Source organism: Mesoplodon mirus, assembly GCF_964341445.2.
Source record: "Mesoplodon mirus genome assembly, chromosome: 2".
Lineage (NCBI taxonomy): Eukaryota > Metazoa > Chordata > Mammalia > Artiodactyla > Ziphiidae > Mesoplodon > Mesoplodon mirus.
Window position 1 is genome coordinate 115,684,330 of NC_138977.1, and position 20,600 is coordinate 115,704,929.

Sequence of the window (20,600 nt, forward strand, 5' to 3'; positions counted from 1 at the left end):
CTCCAACTACTATGTAGTTGCCACATTTTGGAACCTTTCAAATAAATACATGAGACAGTAGCCAGAGTGTGAGCCTGTGTCATGACCACTGCAGTGAGATCAAAAGGCTCTGAACCATCAATCAATCTAAACAAATCAACCTAAACAAACTGACTCCCGAAATGTGTCACTGGCAATTACCCAAATGATTTACCATCAGACTTATGTCTGAGTAATTTCAAAAGGTGGCTGTTTCTTTGTATATGAGAAGAGCCAACTACTGTCGGCTGCCTGGCTGGACCAAACAGTAGAAGGCACAGACACCCACGCCTCATCCTCTGCTGGCTTCCAGCTGGGCCCACGGTGCTTTAGCTCTTCCATACAGTGGAGGAGTGTCCTCGGAAGAGAATCAAGGGACCAAGTCCTTCCCAGCTAAAGTCTTCCCCGACCTGTGGGGTCAGTGTTACCACTGTGCACGCAAAGGGGACCAAGGGCCTGGTCTCCAAACAGGAAATGTTCACAGTCATTCATTAGCATTTGAAAACGGGAATAAGCCTTAAAGAGAGGCTTACTGGTTACTCAACTGTGGACCTGACATAACCTCTTTACGAAACACTATCCAAATATAAGATCCAAAAAATTGTTTTTTAAATTGAGTTGTAGAAATGTAGTTTATTTGCACGTTAGTCTATCTCAATGGCAATTTAAATAACTGCAATTTTATGACTCCAGCCCGATTTAATTTTATCCTTCTTAATAAAGGAGACATTAAATATTAATGGAAACAAGTTTAACTAACGCCGCACAGAGTAAGAGCACCTGCATTCAAATCCACACCTGTTGCTTCAGGGATGTGTGGCCTCAAGAGTTAATAATCTCTTCGTTCCTGTTTCCTCACCTCTAAAATGGGGATAATGAAAGTATCTACCTCATGAGGATTAAATTAAAAATCCATGTGAAGCACTTAGCACAGTGCTGGGTACACTATAAATATTTAATAATGTTAGCGATTATTGTATAATTTTCATATAAGTAAATTCAAAGATCTGAAAGAATTCCTTTGGAAAATGGCTCAGGAAATGTGTCGTCCTGGTCCAGGCTGCATGACAGTGCCTGGTAGTGTCACAAGTCACCAGGCCCCTCGCCTGCAAATGTGAAGGTTGGACTAGATTAGTGGTGTTTAAATTGCGCTCTTTCAATGAGAACCAGGAGTGGGATTAGGGGTGGAAGGGGCCGCTCTTCTTTTTATTCTACTGAGTTTTCAGGGGAGACATCACTTGCAAACAAGATTTCTGTGGCTAAAACAAACTTGGAAACCACTGGACCACATGATCACTCAGATTCCCACAACCTATTATATCCCATTATTCAATGAAAATAATGAAACACATAACAAGAGAGGATGTTAGGCTTCACTGATGGAGAAAAGCAGGAAAAACCACTTAGGTAAGTTGTTTATTATATTTACCAAATTCTGTGTTTTCAACATATATCTGTGAATGCTTTTCTGCACTTGGGTAGGGTCAACTGGCCCATTCCAGATTAAACGGTTTTCTACCTGGAAATGGGTCATTTAAAAAAATTCTACATTCCTTACTACTCAGCCATAAAAAAGAACAAAATAATGCCATTTGCAGCAATATGGATGGACCTAGATATTTTCATACTGAGTGAAGTAAATCAGAAAGAGAAAGACAAATACCATATGATACCACTTATATGTGGAATCTAAAATAGGACACAAATGAACTTATCTATGAAACAAAAACAGAATCATGGACATACAGAAGAGACTGGTGGTTGCCAAGGGGGAGGGGGTTAGAAGATGTAAGCTTTTATATAGAGAATGGATAGACAACAGAGTCCTACTGTATAGCACAGAGAACTGTATTCGATATCCTATATTCAATAATGCAAAAGAGAATCAGGCACCCTGACTTCAGACTATACTACAAAGATACAGTAATCAAGACACTATGGTACTGGCACAAAAACAGAAATATAAATCAATGGAACAGGATAGAAAGCCCAGAGATAAACCCACGCACATATGGGCACCTTATCTTTGATAAAGGAGGCAAGAATATACAGTGGAGGAAAGACAGCCTCTTCAATAAGTGGTGCTGGGAAAACTGCACAGGTACATGTAAAAGTATGAAATTAGAACACTCCCTAACACCATACACAAAAATAAACTCAAAATGGATTAAAGACCTAAATGTAAGGCCAGACACTATCAAACACTTAGAGGAATACATAGGCAGAACACTGACATAAATCACAGCAAGATCCTGTTTGACCCACCTCCTAGAGAAATGGAAATAAAAACAAAAATAAACAAATGGGACCTAGTGAAACTGAAAAGCTTTTGCACAGCAAAGGAAACCATAAACAAGACCAAAAGACAGCCCTCAGAATGGGAGAAAATATTTGCAAATGAAGCAACTGACAAAGGATTAATCTCCAAAATTTACAAGCAGCTCATGCAGCTCAATAATAAAAAAACAAACAACCCAATCCAAAAATGGGCAGAAGACCTAAATAGACATTTCTCCAAAGAAGATATACAGATTGCCAACAAACACATGAAAGGATGCTCAACATCATTAATCATTAGAGAAATGCAAATCAAAACTACAATGAGATATCACCTCACACCAGTCAGATTGGCCATCATCAAAAAATCTACAAACAATGAATGCTGGAGAGGGTGTGGAGAAAAGGGAACCCTCTTGCACTGTTGGTGGGAATGTAAATTGATACAGTCACTATGGAGAACAGTATGGAGTTTTCTTTAAAAACTACAAATAGAACTACCATATGACCCAGCAATCCCACTACTGGGCATATACCCTGAGAAAACCATAACTCAAAAAGAGTCATGTACCAAAATATTCATTGCAGCTCTATTTACAATAGCCAGGACATGGAAGCAACCTAAGTGTCCATCAAGAGATGAATGGATAAAGAAAATGTGGCACATATATACAGTGGAATATTACCCCAAAAAAGAAATGAAATTGAGTTATTTGTAGTGAGGTGGATGGACCTAGAGTCTGTCAAACAGAGTGAAGTAAGTCAGAAAGAGAAAAACAAATACCGTATGCTAACACATATATATGGAATCTAAGGAAAAAAAAGAGGTCATGAAGAACCTAGGGGCAAGACAGGAATAAAGACACAGACCTACTAGAGAATGGACTTGAGGATAAGGGGAAGGGGAAGGGTAAGCTGTGACAAAGTGAGAGTGGCATGGACATATATACACTATCAAAAGTAAAATAGATAGCTAGTGAGAAGCAGCCACATAGCACAGGGAGATCAGCTTGGTGGTTTGTGACCACCTACACGGGTGGGATAGGGAGGGAGACTCCAGAGGGAAGAGATATGGGAACATATGAATATGTATAACTGATTCACTTTGTTATAAAGCAGAAACTAACACACCATTGTAAAGCAATTATACTCCAATAAACATGTTAAAAATATACAAATAAATAAATAATGCAAAAGATTATTAAAAAGAATGTATATGCATAACTGAATCACTTTGCTGTACAGCAGAAATTAACACAAGTTGCAAAAAGAACTATACTTCAAATAAAAAAATACTGATTAAAAAATTCAGCATTCCTTTCAACTCTGGCACAGAGTTAAGAAAGTGCCCATTCATGTTTCTAAATATTTGTAAAAGGCTGAAATATCTCTCTGGGTTGGTGCCAAGGTCCAAGTGTCCTGGAACCATTCCTATTACTCAGGCCAGCACTGCTGCAGCTGGCTCGGGGAGGGGTGCCAGAAAGCACAGGACACACTCACACGTCCTCCTTCTGGCAATGCACACACCCTCAGTGACCACGACACGAGCCCAAGGATATTCTTTCACATTTTTCTAGTAGAATTCAACAAAAACCAATAAAGGTTTTGGGCGATACCCTCAACTCTCAGCACTCTGTGTTTCCCCTTCACAGCACCTCTGACTCACAGCACTCTGTGTTGCTCATTCACAGCAGGTTTAACTCTCAGCGCTCTCTGTTGCCCCTTCTCAGCAGCTCTAAACCACAGCGCTCTGTGTTGCCCCTTCACAGCAGCTCTGTCAGGGCTCTGTGTTGCCCGTTCACAGCAGGTCTAACTCTAAGGGTTCTCTGTTGCCCTTCACAGCAGCTCTAACTCTCACCACTCTCTGTTGCCCCTTCAATGCAGCTCCAACTCTCTGCGCTCTGTTGCCCCTTCAAAGCAGCTCTAATTCTGTGCGCTCTCTGTAGCCCCTTTTGAGAAGCTCTGACTAAATATGAGCGCTCTCTGCTGCCCCTTCGCAGCACCGCTAACTCTCACCACTCTCTATTTCCCCTTCAAAGCAGCTCTGAAACTCAGCAATCTCTATTGCCCCTTCACAGCAGGTCTAATTTTCAGCGCTCTGTGTTGCCCCTTCACAGCAGCTCTAACTCTAAGGGCTCTTCTGTTGCCCCTTCAATGCAGCTCTAACTCTCAGCACTCTGTTTGCCCCTTCACAGCAGCTCTAACTCTCAGCGCTCTTCTGTTGCCCCTTCAATGCAGCTCTAACTCTCAGCGCTCTCTGTTTGCCCCTTCAATGCAGCTCTAACTCTCAGCGCTCTCTGTTGCCCCTTCAGATCAGCTCTGACCACATCTCAATGCTCTGTGTTGCCCCTTACACACATCTCTAATTCTCAGGGCTTTCTGTTGCCCCTTCACAGCAGTTCTAACTCTAAGCGGTCTCAGTTGACCCTTCACAGCAGCTCTAACTCACAGCGCTGCTTTGCCCCTTCACAGCAGCTCTAATTCTCGGCACTGTCTGTTGCCCATTCACATTAGCCCTAACTCTCAACGCTCTGTGCTGCCCCTTCATAGCAGCTCTACCTATCAGCGCTCTGGTTTGCCCCTTCATAGAAGCTCTAAATCTCAGCGCCCTGTGTTGCCCCTTCAATGCAGCTCTAACTCTCAGCACTCCCTGTTTCGCCTTCAAAGCATCTTCGAGTAACTCTCAGGGCTCTCTGTTGCCCCTTCACAGCAGCTCTTACTCTCAGCGCTCTGTTTCCCCTTCACAGCAGCTCTGACTAACTCTCACCACTCTGCTGCCCCTTCATAGCAGCTCTAACACTCCTCGCTCCCTGTTGCCGGTTCCCAGCATCTCTAGCTCTCACCTCTCCCTGTTTACCCTTCATAGCATCTTTAACTAACTCTAAGCGCTCTCTTTTGCCCCTTCACAGCAGCTCTAACTAAATCTCAGCGTTTGCTGTTGCCCCTTCACAGCAGCTCTAACTAAATCTCAGCGTTTGCTGTTGCCCCTTCACAGCAGCTCTAATTCTCAGCGCGATTTTGCCCCTTCACAGCAGCTGTAAGTCTCAGTGCTGTCTGTTGCCCCTGCACAGCAGCTCTTACTCTCACAGCTCTGTTTTCCCTTCACAGCAGCACGAACTCTCAGTGCTCTCAGTTGCCCATTCACAGCAGCTCTGACAAACTATCAGCATTCACTGTTGCCCCCTCACAGCAGCTCTAACTCTCAGCGCGATTTTGCCCCTTCACAGCAGCTCTAACTCTCAGTGCTCTGTGTTGCCCCTTCACAGCAGCTCTAACTCTCAGCGCGATTTTGCCCCTTCACAGCAGCTCTAACTCTCAGCGCTCTCTTTTGCCCATTCAGAGCAGCTATGACTAAATCTCAACGCTTTCTATTGCCCCTTCTCAGCAGCTCTAACTCTCAGTGCGATTTTGCCCCTTCACAGCAGCTCTAACTCTGAGCGCTCTCTGTTGCCCCTTCATAGCAGCTCTGACTAAATCTCAGCGCTTTCTGTTGCCCCTTCACAGCAGCTCTAACTCTCAGCGCTCCCTGTTGCCCCTTCAGAGCAGCTCTTACCCTCAGCGATCTCAGTTTCCCCTTCACAGCAGCTCTAACACCAAGCGCTCACTGTTTCCCCTTCAGAGCAGCTCTGACTCTCAGCCATCTGTGTTGCCCGTTCAAAGCAGCTCTAGCTCTCCGAGCTCTGCGTTGCCCCTTCAGAGCAGCTGACTAAATCTCGGCGCTCTCTGTTGCCCCTTCACAGCAGCCCTGACTCTAAGCCATCTGTGTTGCCCCTTCAACGCAGCTCTAGCTCTCAGTGCTTTCTGTTGCCCCTTCAACGCAGCTCTATCACTCAGCGCTTTCTGTTGCCCCTTCACAGCAACTGTAACTAAATCTCAGCGCTTTCTGTTTCACCTTCACAGCAGCTCTAACTCTCAACGCTCTGTGTTGCCCCTTCATAGCAGCTCTAACACTCAGCGCTCCCTGTTGCCCCTTTTGAGCAGCTCTGACTAAATCTCAGCACTCTCTGTTGCCCAGTCAACGTAGCTCTATCTCACAGCGCTCTCTATTGCCCCTTCACAGCAGCTCTAGCTCTAAGCGCTCTGTGTTGCTGCTTCATAGCAGCTCTAACTCTCAGCGCTCTCTGTTGCCCCTTGAGAGCACCTCTGACTAAATCTGAGCGCTTTCTCTTGCCCCTTCACAGCAGCTCTAACTCTCAACACTCTCTGTTTTCCCTTCACAACAGCAGGAACTCTCAGCGCTCTCAGTTGCTCATTCACAGCAGCTATGACAAGCTATCAGCATTCACTGCTGCCCCCTCACAGCAGCACTAACACTCAGCGTTCTCTATTGCTCCTTCAGAGCACCTCTGACTATATCTCAGCGCTTGCTGTTGCCCCTTCACAGCAGATCTAACTCTAAGCGCTCTCAGTTGCCCCTTCACAGTAGCTCTGACTAAATCTCAGCGCTCTCTGTTGCCCCTTCAGAGCAGCCCTGACTCTCAGCCACCTGTGTTGCCCCTTCAAAGCAGCTCTAACTCTCAGAGCTCTGTGTTGCCCCTTCAGAGCAGCTCTTACTCTCACAGATCTGTTTTCCCTTCACAACAGCACGAACTCTCAGCGCTCAGTTGCCCATTCACAGCAGCTCTGACAAACTATCAGCATTCACTGTTGCCCCCTCACAGCAGCTCTAACACTCAGCGTTCTCTAGTCCTACTTCAGAGCCCCTCTCACTAAATCTCAGTGCTCTGTGTTGCCCCTTCACAGCAGCTCTAACTCTCAGCACTCTCTGTTGCCCCTTGAGATCACCTCTGACTAAATCTGAGAGCTTTCTGTTGCCCCTTCACAGCAGCTCTATCTTTAAGCGCTCTCAGTTTCCCCTTCACAGCAGCTCAAACTCTCAGCGCAATTTCTCCCCTTCACAGCAGCTCTAACTCTCAGCGCTCTCTATTGCCCATTCAGAGCAGCTATGATTAAATCTCAGTGCTCTCTGTTGCCCCTTCACAGCAGCCCTGACTAAATCTCAGGGCTCTCAGTTGCCTCTTCACAGCAGCTCTAACTGCTAGCGCTCTCTGTTGCCCATTCAGGGCAACTATGACTAAATCTCAGCCCTGTCTTTTGCCCCTTCACAGCAGCTCTAACTAAATCCCAGCGCTCTCTGTTGACCCTTCACAGCAGCTCTATCTCTCAGCACCCTGTTGCCCCTTCAGAGCACCTCTGACTAACTCTCAGCGCTTTCTGTTGTGCCTTCACATCAGCTGTAACTCTAAGCTCTCTCAGTTGCCCCTTGAGGAGCACCTCTAAATAAATCTGAGCGCTATCTGTTGCCCCTTCACAGCAGCTCTAACTCTCAGCGCGATTTTGCCCCTTCACAGCAGCTCTAACTCTCAACGCTCTGTGTTGCCCTTTCATAGAAGCTCTAACTCTCAGCGCTCTGTGCTGCCCCTTCATAGCAGCTGTATATCTCAGCACTCCCTGTTGCCCCTTCACAGCAGCTGTATATCTCAGCACTCCCTGTTGCCCCTTCACAGCAGCTCTAACTCTCAACGCTCTGTGTTGCCCTTTCATAGAAGCTCTAACTCTCAGCGCTCTCTGTAGCCCCTTCACAGCAGCTCTGGTTAAATCTCAGCGCTCTGTGTTGCCGCTTCACATCAGCCCTAACTCTCAACACTCTGTGCCACCCCTTCATAGCAGCTCTAACTATCAGCTCTGTGTTGCCCCTTCAGAGCAGCTCTAACTGTCAGCGCTCTGTTGCGCCTTCAGAGCAGCTATGACTAAATCTCAGTGCTCTGTGTTGCCCCTTCAATGCAGCTCTACCTCTCAGCGCTTTCTGTTGCCCTTGACAGCAGCTCTATCTCTCAGCGCTCTGTTGCCCCTTCAGAGCACCTATGACTAAATCTCAGGGCTCTGTGTTGCCCCTTCCCATCAACTCTAGCTCTCAGCACAGTGTTGCCCCTTCACAGCAGCTCTAAGTCTCAGCTCTCAATGTTTCGCCTTCAAAGCATCTTTGACTAACTCGCAGCGCTCTCTGTTGCCCCTTCAACAGGAGCTCTCACTCTCAGCGCTCTCTATTGCCCCTTCACAGGAGCTCTAACTCTCAGCGTTCTGTGTTGCCCCTTCAACGCAGTTCTAACATCAGCGCTCTGTTTCCCCTTCACAGAAGCTCTAACTCTCAGCACTCTCTGTTTCGCCTTCAAAGTATCTTCGAGTAGCTCTACGCGCTCTCTGTTGCCCCTTCACGGCAGCTCTGACTAAATCTCGGCGCTCTCTGTTGCCCCTTCCCTGCGGGTCTAACTCTAAGGGCTCTCTATTGCCCCTTCACAGCAGCTTTAACTCTCACCACTATGCTGCCCCTTCACAGCTGCTCTAACACTCCTAGCCCCTTATTGCCCCTTCACAAAATCTTTAACTAACGCTAAGCGCTCTCTGTTGCCCCTTTTCAGAAGCTCTGACTAAATCTCAGCGCTCTGTGTTGCCCCTTCACAGCAGCTCTAACTCTCAGCACTTTTCTGCTCGTTCAGAGCAGCTCTGACTAAATCTCAGCGCTCTGTGTTGTCCCTTCATGGCAGCTCTACCTCTCAAGGCTCTGGTGCCCCTTCAGAGCAGCTCTTACTCTCAGCGCTTTCTGTTGCCCCTTCACAGCAGCTCTATCTCTCAGCGCTCTTTTGCCCCTTCACAGCAGCTCTAACTCTCAACGCAGTGTTGCCCCTTCAATGCAGCTCTAACTCTCAGCGATTTGTGTTGCCCCCTCACAGCACCCGACTCTCAGCCATCTGTGTTGCCCCTTCAAAGCAGCTCTAACTCAGAGCTCTGTGTTGCCCCTTCACATTAGCCCTAACTCTTAGTGCTGCATTGCCCCTTCAGAGCAGCTGTGACTAAATCTCAGCGCTCTGAGTTGCCCCTTTAATGCAGCTCTAACTCTCCGTGCTCTCGGTTGCCCCTTCACAACAGGTCTGACTAAATCTCAGCGCTTGCTGTTGCCCCTTCACAGCAGCTCTAACTCTAAGTGCTCTCAGTTGCCCCTTCACATTAGTCCTAACTCTCAACGTTCTCTGTTGCCCCTTCAATGCAACTCTAACTCTCAGCGCTGTGTGGCGTCTTCAGAGAAGCTCTGACTAAATCTCAGCGCTCTGTATTGCCCCTTCCCATCAGCTCTAGCTCTCAGCGCTGTTTTGCCCCTTCAGAGCAGCTCTAACTAAATCGCAGCCATTTCTGTTGCCCCTTCACAGCAGCCTTAACTCTCACCACTCCCTGTTGCCCCTTCAGAGCAGTTCTTACTCTCAGCGCTCTCAGTTGCCCCTTCACAGCAGCTCAAACTCTCAGCGCTGTCTGTTGCCCCTTCAGAGCACCTCTGACTAAATCTCAGCGCTTTCTGTTGCCCCTTCACAGCAGCTCTAACTCTTAGCGCTCTCAGCTGCCTTTTCACAGCAGCTCCATCTCTCAGCGCTCTTTTGCCCCTTTCAGAGCAGCTCTGACTAAAGCTCAGGGCTCTCTGCTGCCCCTTCATAGCAACTCTGACTAAGTCTCAGCACTCTCTGTTGCCCCTTCCCTGCGCGGCTAACTCTAAGGGCTCTCTTTTGTCCCTTCATAGCAGCTTTAACTCTCACCACTCTGCTGCCCCTTCAGAGCAGCTCTAACACTCCTCGCTCCCTCTTGCCGGTTCCCAGCAGCTCTAACTCTCACTGCTCCCTGTTGCCCCTTCAGAGCAGCTCTTACTCTCAGAGCTCTGTTTTCCCTTCACAGCAGCAGTAACTCTCAGCGCTCTCAATTCCCCCTCCAGAGCACCTCTGACTAAATCACAGCGCTTTTGGTTGCCCCTTCACAGCAGCTCTATCTCTCAGCGCTCTGTTGCCCCTTCAGAGCAGCTCTGACTAAAGCTCAGCGCTCTCTGTTGCCCCTTTGCAGCACCTCTAACTCTCATCCCTGTCTGCTGCCCCTTCAGAGCAGCTCTCACTAAATCTCAGCGCTCTGTGTTGCCCCTTTAATGCAGCTCTAACTCTCAGCGCTCTCAGTTGCCCCTTCACAGCAGCTGTGACTAACTCTCCGCGCTCTCTGTTGCCCGTTCACAGCAGGTCTGACTAAATCTCAACGCTTGCTGTTGCCCCCTCACAGCAGCTCTAACTCTAAGTGCTCTCAGTTGCCCCTTCACATTAGTCCTAACTCTCAACGCTCTGTGTTGCCCCTTCAATGCAACTCTAACTCTCAGCGCTGTGTGGCGTCTTCAGAGAAGCTCTGACTAAATCTCAGCGCTCTGTGTTGCCCCTTCACATCAGCCCTAACTCTCAACGCAGTGTTGCCCCTTCAATGCAGCTCTAACGATCAGCGATTTGTGTTGCCCCCTCACAGCACCCCTGACTCTCAGCCATCTGTGTTGCCCCTTCAAAGCAGCTCTAACTCTCAGAGCTCTCTGTTGCCCCTTCACATTAGCCCTAACTCTTAGCGCTGTCTGTTGCCCCTCAGAGCAGCTATGACTAAATCTCAGCGCTCTGTGTTGCCCCTTTAATGCAGCTCTAACTCTCAGCGCTCTCAGTTGCCCCTTCACAGCAGCTGTGACTAACTCTCCGCGCTCTCTGTTGCCCCTTCACAGCAGCTCTAACTCTAAGTGCTCTCAGTTGCCCCTTCACATTAGTCCTAACTCTCAACGCTCTGTGTTGCCCCTTCAATGCAACTCTAACTCTCAGCGCTCTCTGTTGCCCCTTCAGAGCACCTCTGACTAAATCTCAGCGCTTTCTGTTGCCCCTTCACAGCAGCTCTAACTCTTAGCGCTCTCAGCTGCCTTTTCACAGCAGCTCCATGTCTCAGCGCTCTTTTGCCCCTTTCAGAGCAGCTCTGACTAAAGCTCAGGGCTCTCTGCTGCCCCTCCATAGCAACTCTGACTAAGTCTCAGCACTCTCTGTTGCCCCTTCCCTGCGCGGCTAACTCTAAGGGCTCTCTTTTGTCCCTTCATAGCAGCTTTAACTCTCACCACTCTGCTGCCCCTTCAGAGCAGCTCTAACACTCCTCGCTCCCTCTTGCCGGTTCCCAGCAGCTCTAACTCTCACTGCTCCCTGTTGCCCCTTCAGAGCAGCTCTTACTCTCAGAGCTCTGTTTTCCCTTCACAGCAGCAGTAACTCTCAGCGCTCTCAATTCCCCCTCCAGAGCACCTCTGACTAAATCACAGCGCTTTTGGTTGCCCCTTCACAGCAGCTCTATCTCTCAGCGCTCTGTTGCCCCTTCAGAGCAGCTCTGACTAAAGCTCAGCGCTCTCTGTTGCCCCTTTGCAGCACCTCTAACTCTCATCCCTGTCTGCTGCCCCTTCAGAGCAGCTCTCACTAAATCTCAGCGCTCTGTGTTGCCCCTTCACAGCAGCTATAACTCTCAGCGCTGTCTGTTGCCCCTTCAGAGCAGCTCCGAGTAAATCTCAGCGCTCTAATTTGCCCCTTCCCTGCGGGACTAACTCTAAGCGCTCTCTACTGCCCCTTCACAGCAGCTCTAACACTCCTCGCTCCCTGTTGCCGGTTCCCAGCAGCTCTAACTCTCAGCGCTCTGTGTTGCCCCTTTACACGGACTCTAACTCTCAGCGCTGTCTGTTGCCCCTTCAGAGCAGCTATGACTAAATCTCAGCGCTCTCTGTTGCCCCTTCACAGCAGCTCTAACTCCAAGCGCTCTCAGTTGCCCCTTCACAGCAGCTCTGACTCAATCCCAGCGCTCTCTGTTGCCCCTTCCCTGCGGGTCTAACTCTAAGGGCTCTCTATTGCCCCTTCATAGCAGCTTTAACTCTCACCACTATGCTGCCCCTCCACAGCAGCTCTAACACTCCTCACTCCCGGTTGCCGGTTCCCAGCAGCTCTAACTCTCACTGCTACCTGTTTCCCCTTCACAGCAGCTCTAACTCTCACCGCTCTATTTATTGCCTCTTCACAGAAGCTCTCTCAGCGTTCTGTGTTGCCCCTTCAACGCAGCTCCAACATCAGCGCTCTGTGTTGCCCCTTCACAGCAGCTCTATCTCTCAGCGCGTTCTTGCCCCTTCACAGCAGCTCTGACTAAATCTCAGCACTCTGTGTTGCCCCTTCACATCAGCCCTACCTCTCAGCGCTCCCTGTTGCCCCTTGACAGCAGCTCTTACTCTCAGCTCTCTCAGGTGCCCATTCACAGCAGTTCTGACTAACTATCAGCGCTCACTGCTGCCCCCTCACAGCAGCTCTAACTCTCAGCACTCTGTTGCCCCTTCAATGCAGCTCTAACTTTCAGCGATCTCTGTTGCCCCTTCACAGCAGCTCTATCTCTCAGCGCTCTTTTGCCCCTTCAGAGCAGCTCTGACTAAATCTCAGCGCTCTCTTTTGCCCCTTCACAGCAGCTCTAACTCCAAGCGCTCTCAGTTGCCCCCTCACAGCAGCTCTGACTCAATCCCAGCGCTCTCTGTTGCCCCTTCCCTGCGGGTCTAACTCTAAGGGCTCTCTATTGCCCCTTCATAGCAGCTTTAACTCTCACCACTATGCTGCCCCTTCACAGCAGCTCTAACACTCCTCGCTCCCGGTTGCCGGTTCCCAGCAGCTCTAACTCTCACTGCTACCTGTTTCCCCTTCACAGCAGCTCTAACTCTCACCGCTCTATTGCCTCTTCACAGAAGCTCTCTCAGCGTTCTGTGTTGCCCCTTCAACGCAGCTCCAACATCAGCGCTCTGTGTTGCCCCTTCACAGCAGCTCTATCTCTCAGCGCTCTGTTGCCCCTTCACAGCAGCTCTGACTAAATCTCAGCGCTCTGTGTTGCCCCTTCACATCAGCCCTACCTCTCAGCGCTCCCTGTTGCCCCTTGACAGCAGCTCTTACTCTCAGCTCTCTCACGTGCCCATTCACAGCAGCTCTGACTAACTATCAGCGCTCACTGCTGCCCCTTCACAGCAGCTCTAACTCTCAGCGCTCTGTTGCCCCTTCAATGCAGCTCTAACTTTCAGCGATCTCTGTTGCCCCTTCACAGCAGCTCTATCTCTCAGCGCTCTCTTTTGCCCCTTCACAGCAGCTCTAACTCTCAATGCAGTGTTGCCCCTTCAATGCAGCTCTAACTCTCAGCGATTTGTGTTGCCCCCTCACAGCACCCCTGACTCTCAGCCATCTGTGTTGCCCCTTCAAAGCAGCTCTAACTCTCAGAGCTCTCTGTTGCCCCTTCACATTAGCCCTAACTCTTAGCGCTGTCTGTTGCCCCTTCAGAGCAGCTATGACTAAATCTCAGCGCTCTGTGTTGCCCCTTTAATGCAGCTCTAACTCTCAGCGCTCTCAGTTGCCCCTTCACAGCAGCTGTGACTAACTCTCCGCGCTCTCTGTTGCCCGTTCACAGCAGGTCTGACTAAATCTCAACGCTTGCTGTTGCCCCTTCACAGCAGCTCTAACTCTAAGTGCTCTCAGTTGCCCCTTCACATTAGTCCTAACTCTCAACGCTCTGTGTTGCCCCTTCAATGCAACTCTAACTCTCAGCGCTGTGTGGCGTCTTCAGAGAAGCTCTGACTAAATCTCAGCGCTCTGTGTTGCCCCTTCACATCAGCCCTAACTCTCAACGCTCTGTGCCGCCCCTTCATAGCAGCTCTAACTATCAGCTCTGTGTTGCCCCTTCAGAGCAGCTCTAACTGTCAGCGCTCTATGGCGCCTTCAGAGCAGCTATGACTAAATCTCAGCGCTCTGTGTTGCCCCTTCAATGCAGCTCTACCTCTCAGCGCTTTCTGTTGCCCTTGACAGCAGCTCTATCTCTCAGCGCTCTGTTGCCCCTTCAGAGCACCTATGACTAGATCTCAGCGCTCTGTGTTGCCCCTTCCCATCAACTCTAGCTCTCAGCACTGTGTTGCCCCTTCACAGCAGCTCTAAGTCTCAGCTCTCTCTGTTTCGCCTTCAAAGCATCTTCGAGTAACTCAGCGCTCTGTGTTGCCCCTTCAACGGGAGCTCTCACTCTCAGCGCTCTCTACTGCCCCTTCACAGGAGCTCTAACTCTCAGCGTTCTGTGTTGCCCCTTCAACGCAGTTCTAACATCAGCGCTCTGTTTCCCCTTCACAGCAGCTCTAACTCTCAGCACTCTCTGTTTCGCCTTCAAAGCATCTTCGAGTAACTCTGCGCGCTCTCTGTTGCCCCTTCACAGCAGCTCTGACTAAATCTCAGCCCTCTCTGTTGCCCCTTCCCTGAGGGTCTAACTCTAAGGGCTCTCTATTGCCCCTTCACAGCAGCTTTAACTCTCACCACTCTGCTGTCCCTTCACAGCTGCTCTAACACTCCTAGCCCCTTATTGCCCCTTCACAAAATTGTTAACTAACTCTAAGCGCTCTCTGTTGCCCCTTTTCAGAAGCTCTGACTAAATCTCAGCGCTCTCTGTTGCCCCTTCACAGCAGCTCTAACTCTCAGCGCTTTTTTGCCCCTTCAGAGCAGCTCTGACTAAATCTCAGCGCTCTGTGTTGTCCCTTCACGGCAGTTCTACCTCTCAAGGCTCTGGTGCCCCTTCAGAGCAGCTCTGACTAAATCTCAGCGCTTTCTGTTGCCCCTTCACAGCAGCTCTGTCACCGCTCCCTGTAGCCCCTTCAGAGCAGCTCTTACTCTCAGCGCTCTGTTGCCCCTTCAATGCAGCTCTAACTTTCAGCGATCTCTGTTGCCCCTTCACAGCAGCTCTAACTCTCAGCGCTCTGTTGCCCCTTCAGTGCAGCTCTAACTTTCAGCGATCTCTGTTGCCCCTTCACAGCAGCTCTATCTCTCAGCGCTCTTTTGCCCCTTCAGAGCAGCTCTGACTAAATCTCAGCGCTCTGTGTTGCCGCTTCACAGCACCTCTAACTGTCACCGCTCCCTGTAGCCCCTTCAGAGCAGCTCTTACTCTCAGCGCTCTCTGTTTCCGCTTCACAGCAGCTCTAACTCTCAGCGCTCTGTTGCCCCTTCAATGCAGCTCTTTCAGCAATCTCTGTTGCCCCTTCACAGCAGCTCTATCTCTCAGCGCTCTTTTGCCCCTTCACAGCAGCTCTGACTCAATCTCAGCGCTCTCTTTTGCCCCTTCACAGCAGCTCTCTCAACGCAGTGTTGCCCCTTCAATGCAGCTCTAACTCTCAGCGATTTGTGTTGCCCCCTCACAGCACCCGACTCTCAGCCATCTGTGTTGCCCCTTCAAAGCAGCTCTAACTCTCAGAGCTCTGTGTAGCCCCTTTAATGCAGCTCTAACTCTCAGCGCTCTCAGTTGCCCCTTCACAGCAGCTGTGACTAACTCTCCGCGCTCTCTGTTGCCCGTTCACAGCAGGTCTGACTAAATCTCAACGCTTGCTGTTGCCCCCTCACAGCAGCTCTAACTCTAAGTGCTCTCAGTTGCCCCTTCACATTAGTCCTAACTCTCAACGCTCTGTGTTGCCCCTTCAATGCAACTCTAACTCTCAGCGCTGTGTGGCGTCTTCAGAGAAGCTCTGACTAAATCTCAGCGCTCTGTGTTGCCCCTTCACATCAGCCCTAACTCTCAACGCAGTGTTGCCCCTTCAATGCAGCTCTAACGATCAGCGATTTGTGTTGCCCCCTCACAGCACCCCTGACTCTCAGCCATCTGTGTTGCCCCTTCAAAGCAGCTCTAACTCTCAGAGCTCTCTGTTGCCCCTTCACATTAGCCCTAACTCTTAGCGCTGTCTGTTGCCCCTTCAGAGCAGCTATGACTAAATCTCAGCGCTCTGTGTTGCCCCTTTAATGCAGCTCTAACTCTCAGCGCTCTCAGTTGCCCCTTCACAGCAGCTGTGACTAACTCTCCGCGCTCTCTGTTGCCCCTTCACAGCAGCTCTAACTCTAAGTGCTCTCAGTTGCCCCTTCACATTAGTCCTAACTCTCAACGCTCTGTGTTGCCCCTTCAATGCAACTCTAACTCTCAGCGCTCTCTGTTGCCCCTTCAGAGCACCTCTGACTAAATCTCAGCGCTTTCTGTTGCCCCTTCACAGCAGCTCTAACTCTTAGCGCTCTCAGCTGCCTTTTCACAGCAGCTCCATGTCTCAGCGCTCTTTTGCCCCTTTCAGAGCAGCTCTGACTAAAGCTCAGGGCTCTCTGCTGCCCCTCCATAGCAACTCTGACTAAGTCTCAGCACTCTCTGTTGCCCCTTCCCTGCGCGGCTAACTCTAAGGGCTCTCTTTTGTCCCTTCATAGCAGCTTTAACTCTCACCACTCTGCTGCCCCTTCAGAGCAGCTCTAACACTCCTCGCTCCCTCTTGCCGGTTCCCAGCAGCTCTAACTCTCACTGCTCCCTGTTGCCCCTTCAGAGCAGCTCTTACTCTCAGAGCTCTGTTTTCCCTTCACAGCAGCAGTAACTCTCAGCGCTCTCAATTCCCCCTCCAGAGCACCTCTGACTAAATCACAGCGCTTTTGGTTGCCCCTTCACAGCAGCTCTATCTCTCAGCGCTCTGTTGCCCCTTCAGAGCAGCTCTGACTAAAGCTCAGCGCTCTCTGTTGCCCCTTTGCAGCACCTCTAACTCTCATCCCTGTCTGCTGCCCCTTCAGAGCAGCTCTCACTAAATCTCAGCGCTCTGTGTTGCCCCTTCACAGCAGCTATAACTCTCAGCGCTGTCTGTTGCCCCTTCAGAGCAGCTCCGAGTAAATCTCAGCGCTCTAATTTGCCCCTTCACGGCAGCTCTGACTAAATCCCAGCACTCTCTGTTGCCCCTTCCCTGCGGGACTAACTCTAAGCGCTCTCTACTGCCCCTTCACAGCAGCTCTAACACTCCTCGCTCCCTGTTGCCGGTTCCCAGCAGCTCTAACTCTCAGCGCTCTGTGTTGCCCCTTTACACGGACTCTAACTCTCAGCGCTGTCTGTTGCCCCTTCAGAGCAGCTATGACTAAATCTCAGCGCTCTCTGTTGCCCCTTCACAGCAGCTCTAACTCCAAGCGCTCTCAGTTGCCCCTTCACAGCAGCTCTGACTAAATCTCAGCGCTCTCTGTTGCCCCTTTTCAGAAGCTCTGACTAAATCTCAGCGCTCTGTGTTGCCCCTTCACAGCAGCTCTAACTCTCAGCACTTTTTTGCCCCTTCAGAGCAGCTCTGACTAAATCTCAGCGCTTTCTGTTGCCCCTTCACATTAGCCCTAACTCTCACCATTCTGTTTTGCTCCTTCATAGCAGCTCTATCAGCACTCTGTGTTGCTCCTTCATAGCAGCTCAACTCTCACCATTCTCTGTTGCCTCTTCAACGCAGCTCTCTCAGCGCTCTGTTTAGCCCCTTCACAGCAGCTCTGACTAAATCTCAGCACTCTCTCTTGCCCCTTCGAAGCAACACTAACTCTCAGCGCTCTCTCTTTCCTCTTCATAGCAGCTCTAACACTCAGCCCTCCCTGTTGCCCCTTTTCAGCTGCTCTGACTAAATCTCAGCGCTCTCTCTTGCCCCGTCAACGCAGCTCTACCTCACAGCCCTCTTTGTTGCCCCTTCACAGCAGCTCTATCTCTCAGCTCATTTTTGTCCCTTCAGAGCAGCTTTTACTCTCACCACTCTGCTGCCCCTTCAGAGCAGCTCTAACACTCCTCGCTCCTTGTTGCCGGTTCCCAGCAGCTCTAACTCTCGTGGCTCCCTGTTGCCCCTTCACAGCAGCTCTGACTAAATCTCAGTGCTTTCTGTTGCCCCTTCACAGCAGCTCTGACTAAATCTCAGTGCTTTCTGTTGCCCCTTCACAGCAGCTCTGTCTCTCAGCGCTCTGTGTTGCCCCTTCACAGCAGCTCTAATCTCAGCGCTCCCTATTTTCCTTTCACAGCAGCTCTGAAACAACGCAAGGCCCACACTTACCACCACCACGCTCTTAGATGCATCCAGGACATGGATCACAGGCGCGCTGTATCTTGGGGCTATTTTAACTGCTGTGTGGGTTCTGCAAAGAGGCGTCAGGGAGAAAAACACATCCGTCAGGGCTGACAGTTCCTACACAAGTCTTGTTCAGAACCATTAGAGATAATTTGATTCTACAGTGCTTTCCAGAGAAAGATTTCAAGGTACTTGTAAATATTGAACTCCAAATTTCCCTTGGAAAATGAGATTGACTTTCTCCCCACCCTAAGAGGGGGAAGCCAAGGGGGAAAGGCATGGATTTTTGGCCCAGACTACAAAGAAGCCTAGGAGAAAATGAGACGGATGGTGTTCTCAGCTCTCTGTACTAGCAGCCTGTCTGAAGTAAGGGAGCCAACCGGCCTGGGCACAGCACTTTGTTGTCATAAAGGTCAAGTGGAGTTTCTTCCTGCAGACGAGCTGGGCCACCAGCCAGGACCCCTGGAGAACCAGACACTGGCAAGGGCCACGGGTCACCACTCCCCAGCTGCTGCTCCCTGTCCCTGGGAGACACCAACACCTCTCTACCCCAAGCCCACCTTGTACTTGTAGGAAGGAACCTTGGACCGTAAATAAATTCAACACAAAGTAACACAGAGAGGCCAAAGCAACAATATCTTATCCTAACACTGGCTCAGCCCCAAATCCCTTTTGCCAAACCTGAAAATGTCAGTTCTGAGGAAGAAACACCCTTTAATCCTTAAAATTACCTAATTTTACCACAAAATTGCCCTCTGATTGCTGAATGTTTATAGCAATACCATAGGCTACACATCTGCTATTTCATTACGGAACATAACATATTAAAGTGAGAACTGAAAATGTATACACTCTCCACTACTGTAGTTAAACCAGGACCCTGAAGCTGGGACAGAAGTGTGGACTTTGCCACAATTCCACATAAAAGGGTGACAACAGTAGTTTCCACAAGATGGGCAGTGTTCCCAGTCTTTTCTCCTCCTTCCTTCCCCCTTAAAGTAGCAGCAGCTTTCCCCAAGTCAGATCCTTTCATATTCTTTCCCCTCAACTAAAATGTATTTTCATTTGGAAAGATGTCCAGAATATGCTACTTTATGAGGAAAAACCAAAGTAGCAAAACAGTATGTTTAATACAATTTTATTTAAAAAAGAAACAAAACAGGGCTCCCCTGGTGGCACAGTGGTTAAGAATCTGCCTGCCAATGCAGGGGACACAGATTCGAGCCCCGGTCCGGGAAGATTCCACATGCTGCGGAGCAACTAAGCCCGTGCGCCACAACTACTGAGCCCACGTGCCACAACTACTGAAGCCCGCACACCAAGAGCCCGTGCTCCGCAACAAGACAAGCCACCGCAGTGAGAAGCCCATGCAACACAACGAAGAGTAGCCCCCGCTCGCCACAAGTAGAGAAAGCCTGCACGCAGCAACGAAGACCCAATGCAGCCAAAAATAAACAAAACACTACCACCCTCAACCTGCCCCAACCAACCAACTTGTATATAAGTGTCTGTATATTTAGAAAACACAGAGAGACAGACATCAAAGAGTCAGCACTGGTTATACGGAGGTTAGAACTGGGAATGAAAGTGGGAAGGGAGAGACTAAATTTTACTTTCCATTCCTCTGAATTGTTTGACATGTTCTAATAAGTGTGGATTACTGAGGTAATTTTTAAAAACCAAGAGAATATTAAAGGTGCATTATTTGTGTGGGTTTTTAAGAGGCTTCTAAGGGAAGGCTCTAAAGACTTATTCATAATGAGACAGACAAGACCTCTAACATTTCACCTGTCCCCTTTCTAAGCATATTTCTGTGCATAAACAGGAAGCAAAGGACTAAAGCCATAATCCACCAGAACTGGGCTGTGAGATGGAAGTTGAGGCCTAGGCCAGTTAGCGCAGGAGATGCCTTCTGGACTGGGAGGCCCACCAGCAGGGGGAGCAGCATCTCGGCCCTGGAGCAGCCTAACAAACACCACTGCCTCCTCAGGACCCGTTTTGTGCCTACTGTGTGCTTGGGGACCGAAGATTCTGAAGATATCTTGGGTAGTCTATGAGGGGGTGAAGATTTTCAAACAGTAGGAAAAGTTATAAAGAAGAAGTTGCTTCCAGTTTCAAAACACAAGTAAGACTCTGTATGCGTCCTCTTCCTCAGATGCTTCCTTAGCAACTTGAGACACACAAATATACCTCAGTCTTTCTTCTGCATGAAGTTCCCCCAGGAAACAATGTTTTAAGCCTGATGTAACTTCAGTGACATTTCTTTTAAAGACAGCCAGTAAAATTTAAAATGTTTAAATCAATATAATTGATATTTAGTAAGTATCCAAGGGTTCTCACTGTAATTCTGGCCATTCTCTCTTTGATGATCTTCTGGAAAAGGGAACTGAGAAGAAATGGATGGATTTCATGATTTAGAAAGACAAAACAAAACAATCAAAGTGCTCCTTTCCAACGCAAACACTGCCCAAGCTGGATGAGCACAGGTATGAAATTTGAGCTTGCCCAGCTATCAAAGAGTGCTTCTGGGGACTTCCCTGGCAGTCCAGTGGTTAAGACTCCATGCTTCCACTGCAGA

General features: G+C 49.4%; 1 protein-coding gene across 6 annotated transcripts in view; it reads right to left on the reverse strand.

Moving 5' to 3' along the window:
• Positions 1-20,600, reverse strand: part of MTR (5-methyltetrahydrofolate-homocysteine methyltransferase) — a gene marked incomplete at its 3' end in the record, with an annotated part of 129,412 nt that overhangs the window by 14,171 nt on the left and 94,641 nt on the right. For all 6 annotated transcript variants that reach the window (XM_082634966.1, XM_082634965.1, XM_082634967.1 and 3 more), the window contains exon 25: positions 18,008-18,089. In XM_082634966.1, coding sequence (XP_082491092.1) covers positions 18,008-18,089 — 82 coding nt within the window. The remainder of the gene's footprint in view (positions 1-18,007; positions 18,090-20,600) is intronic.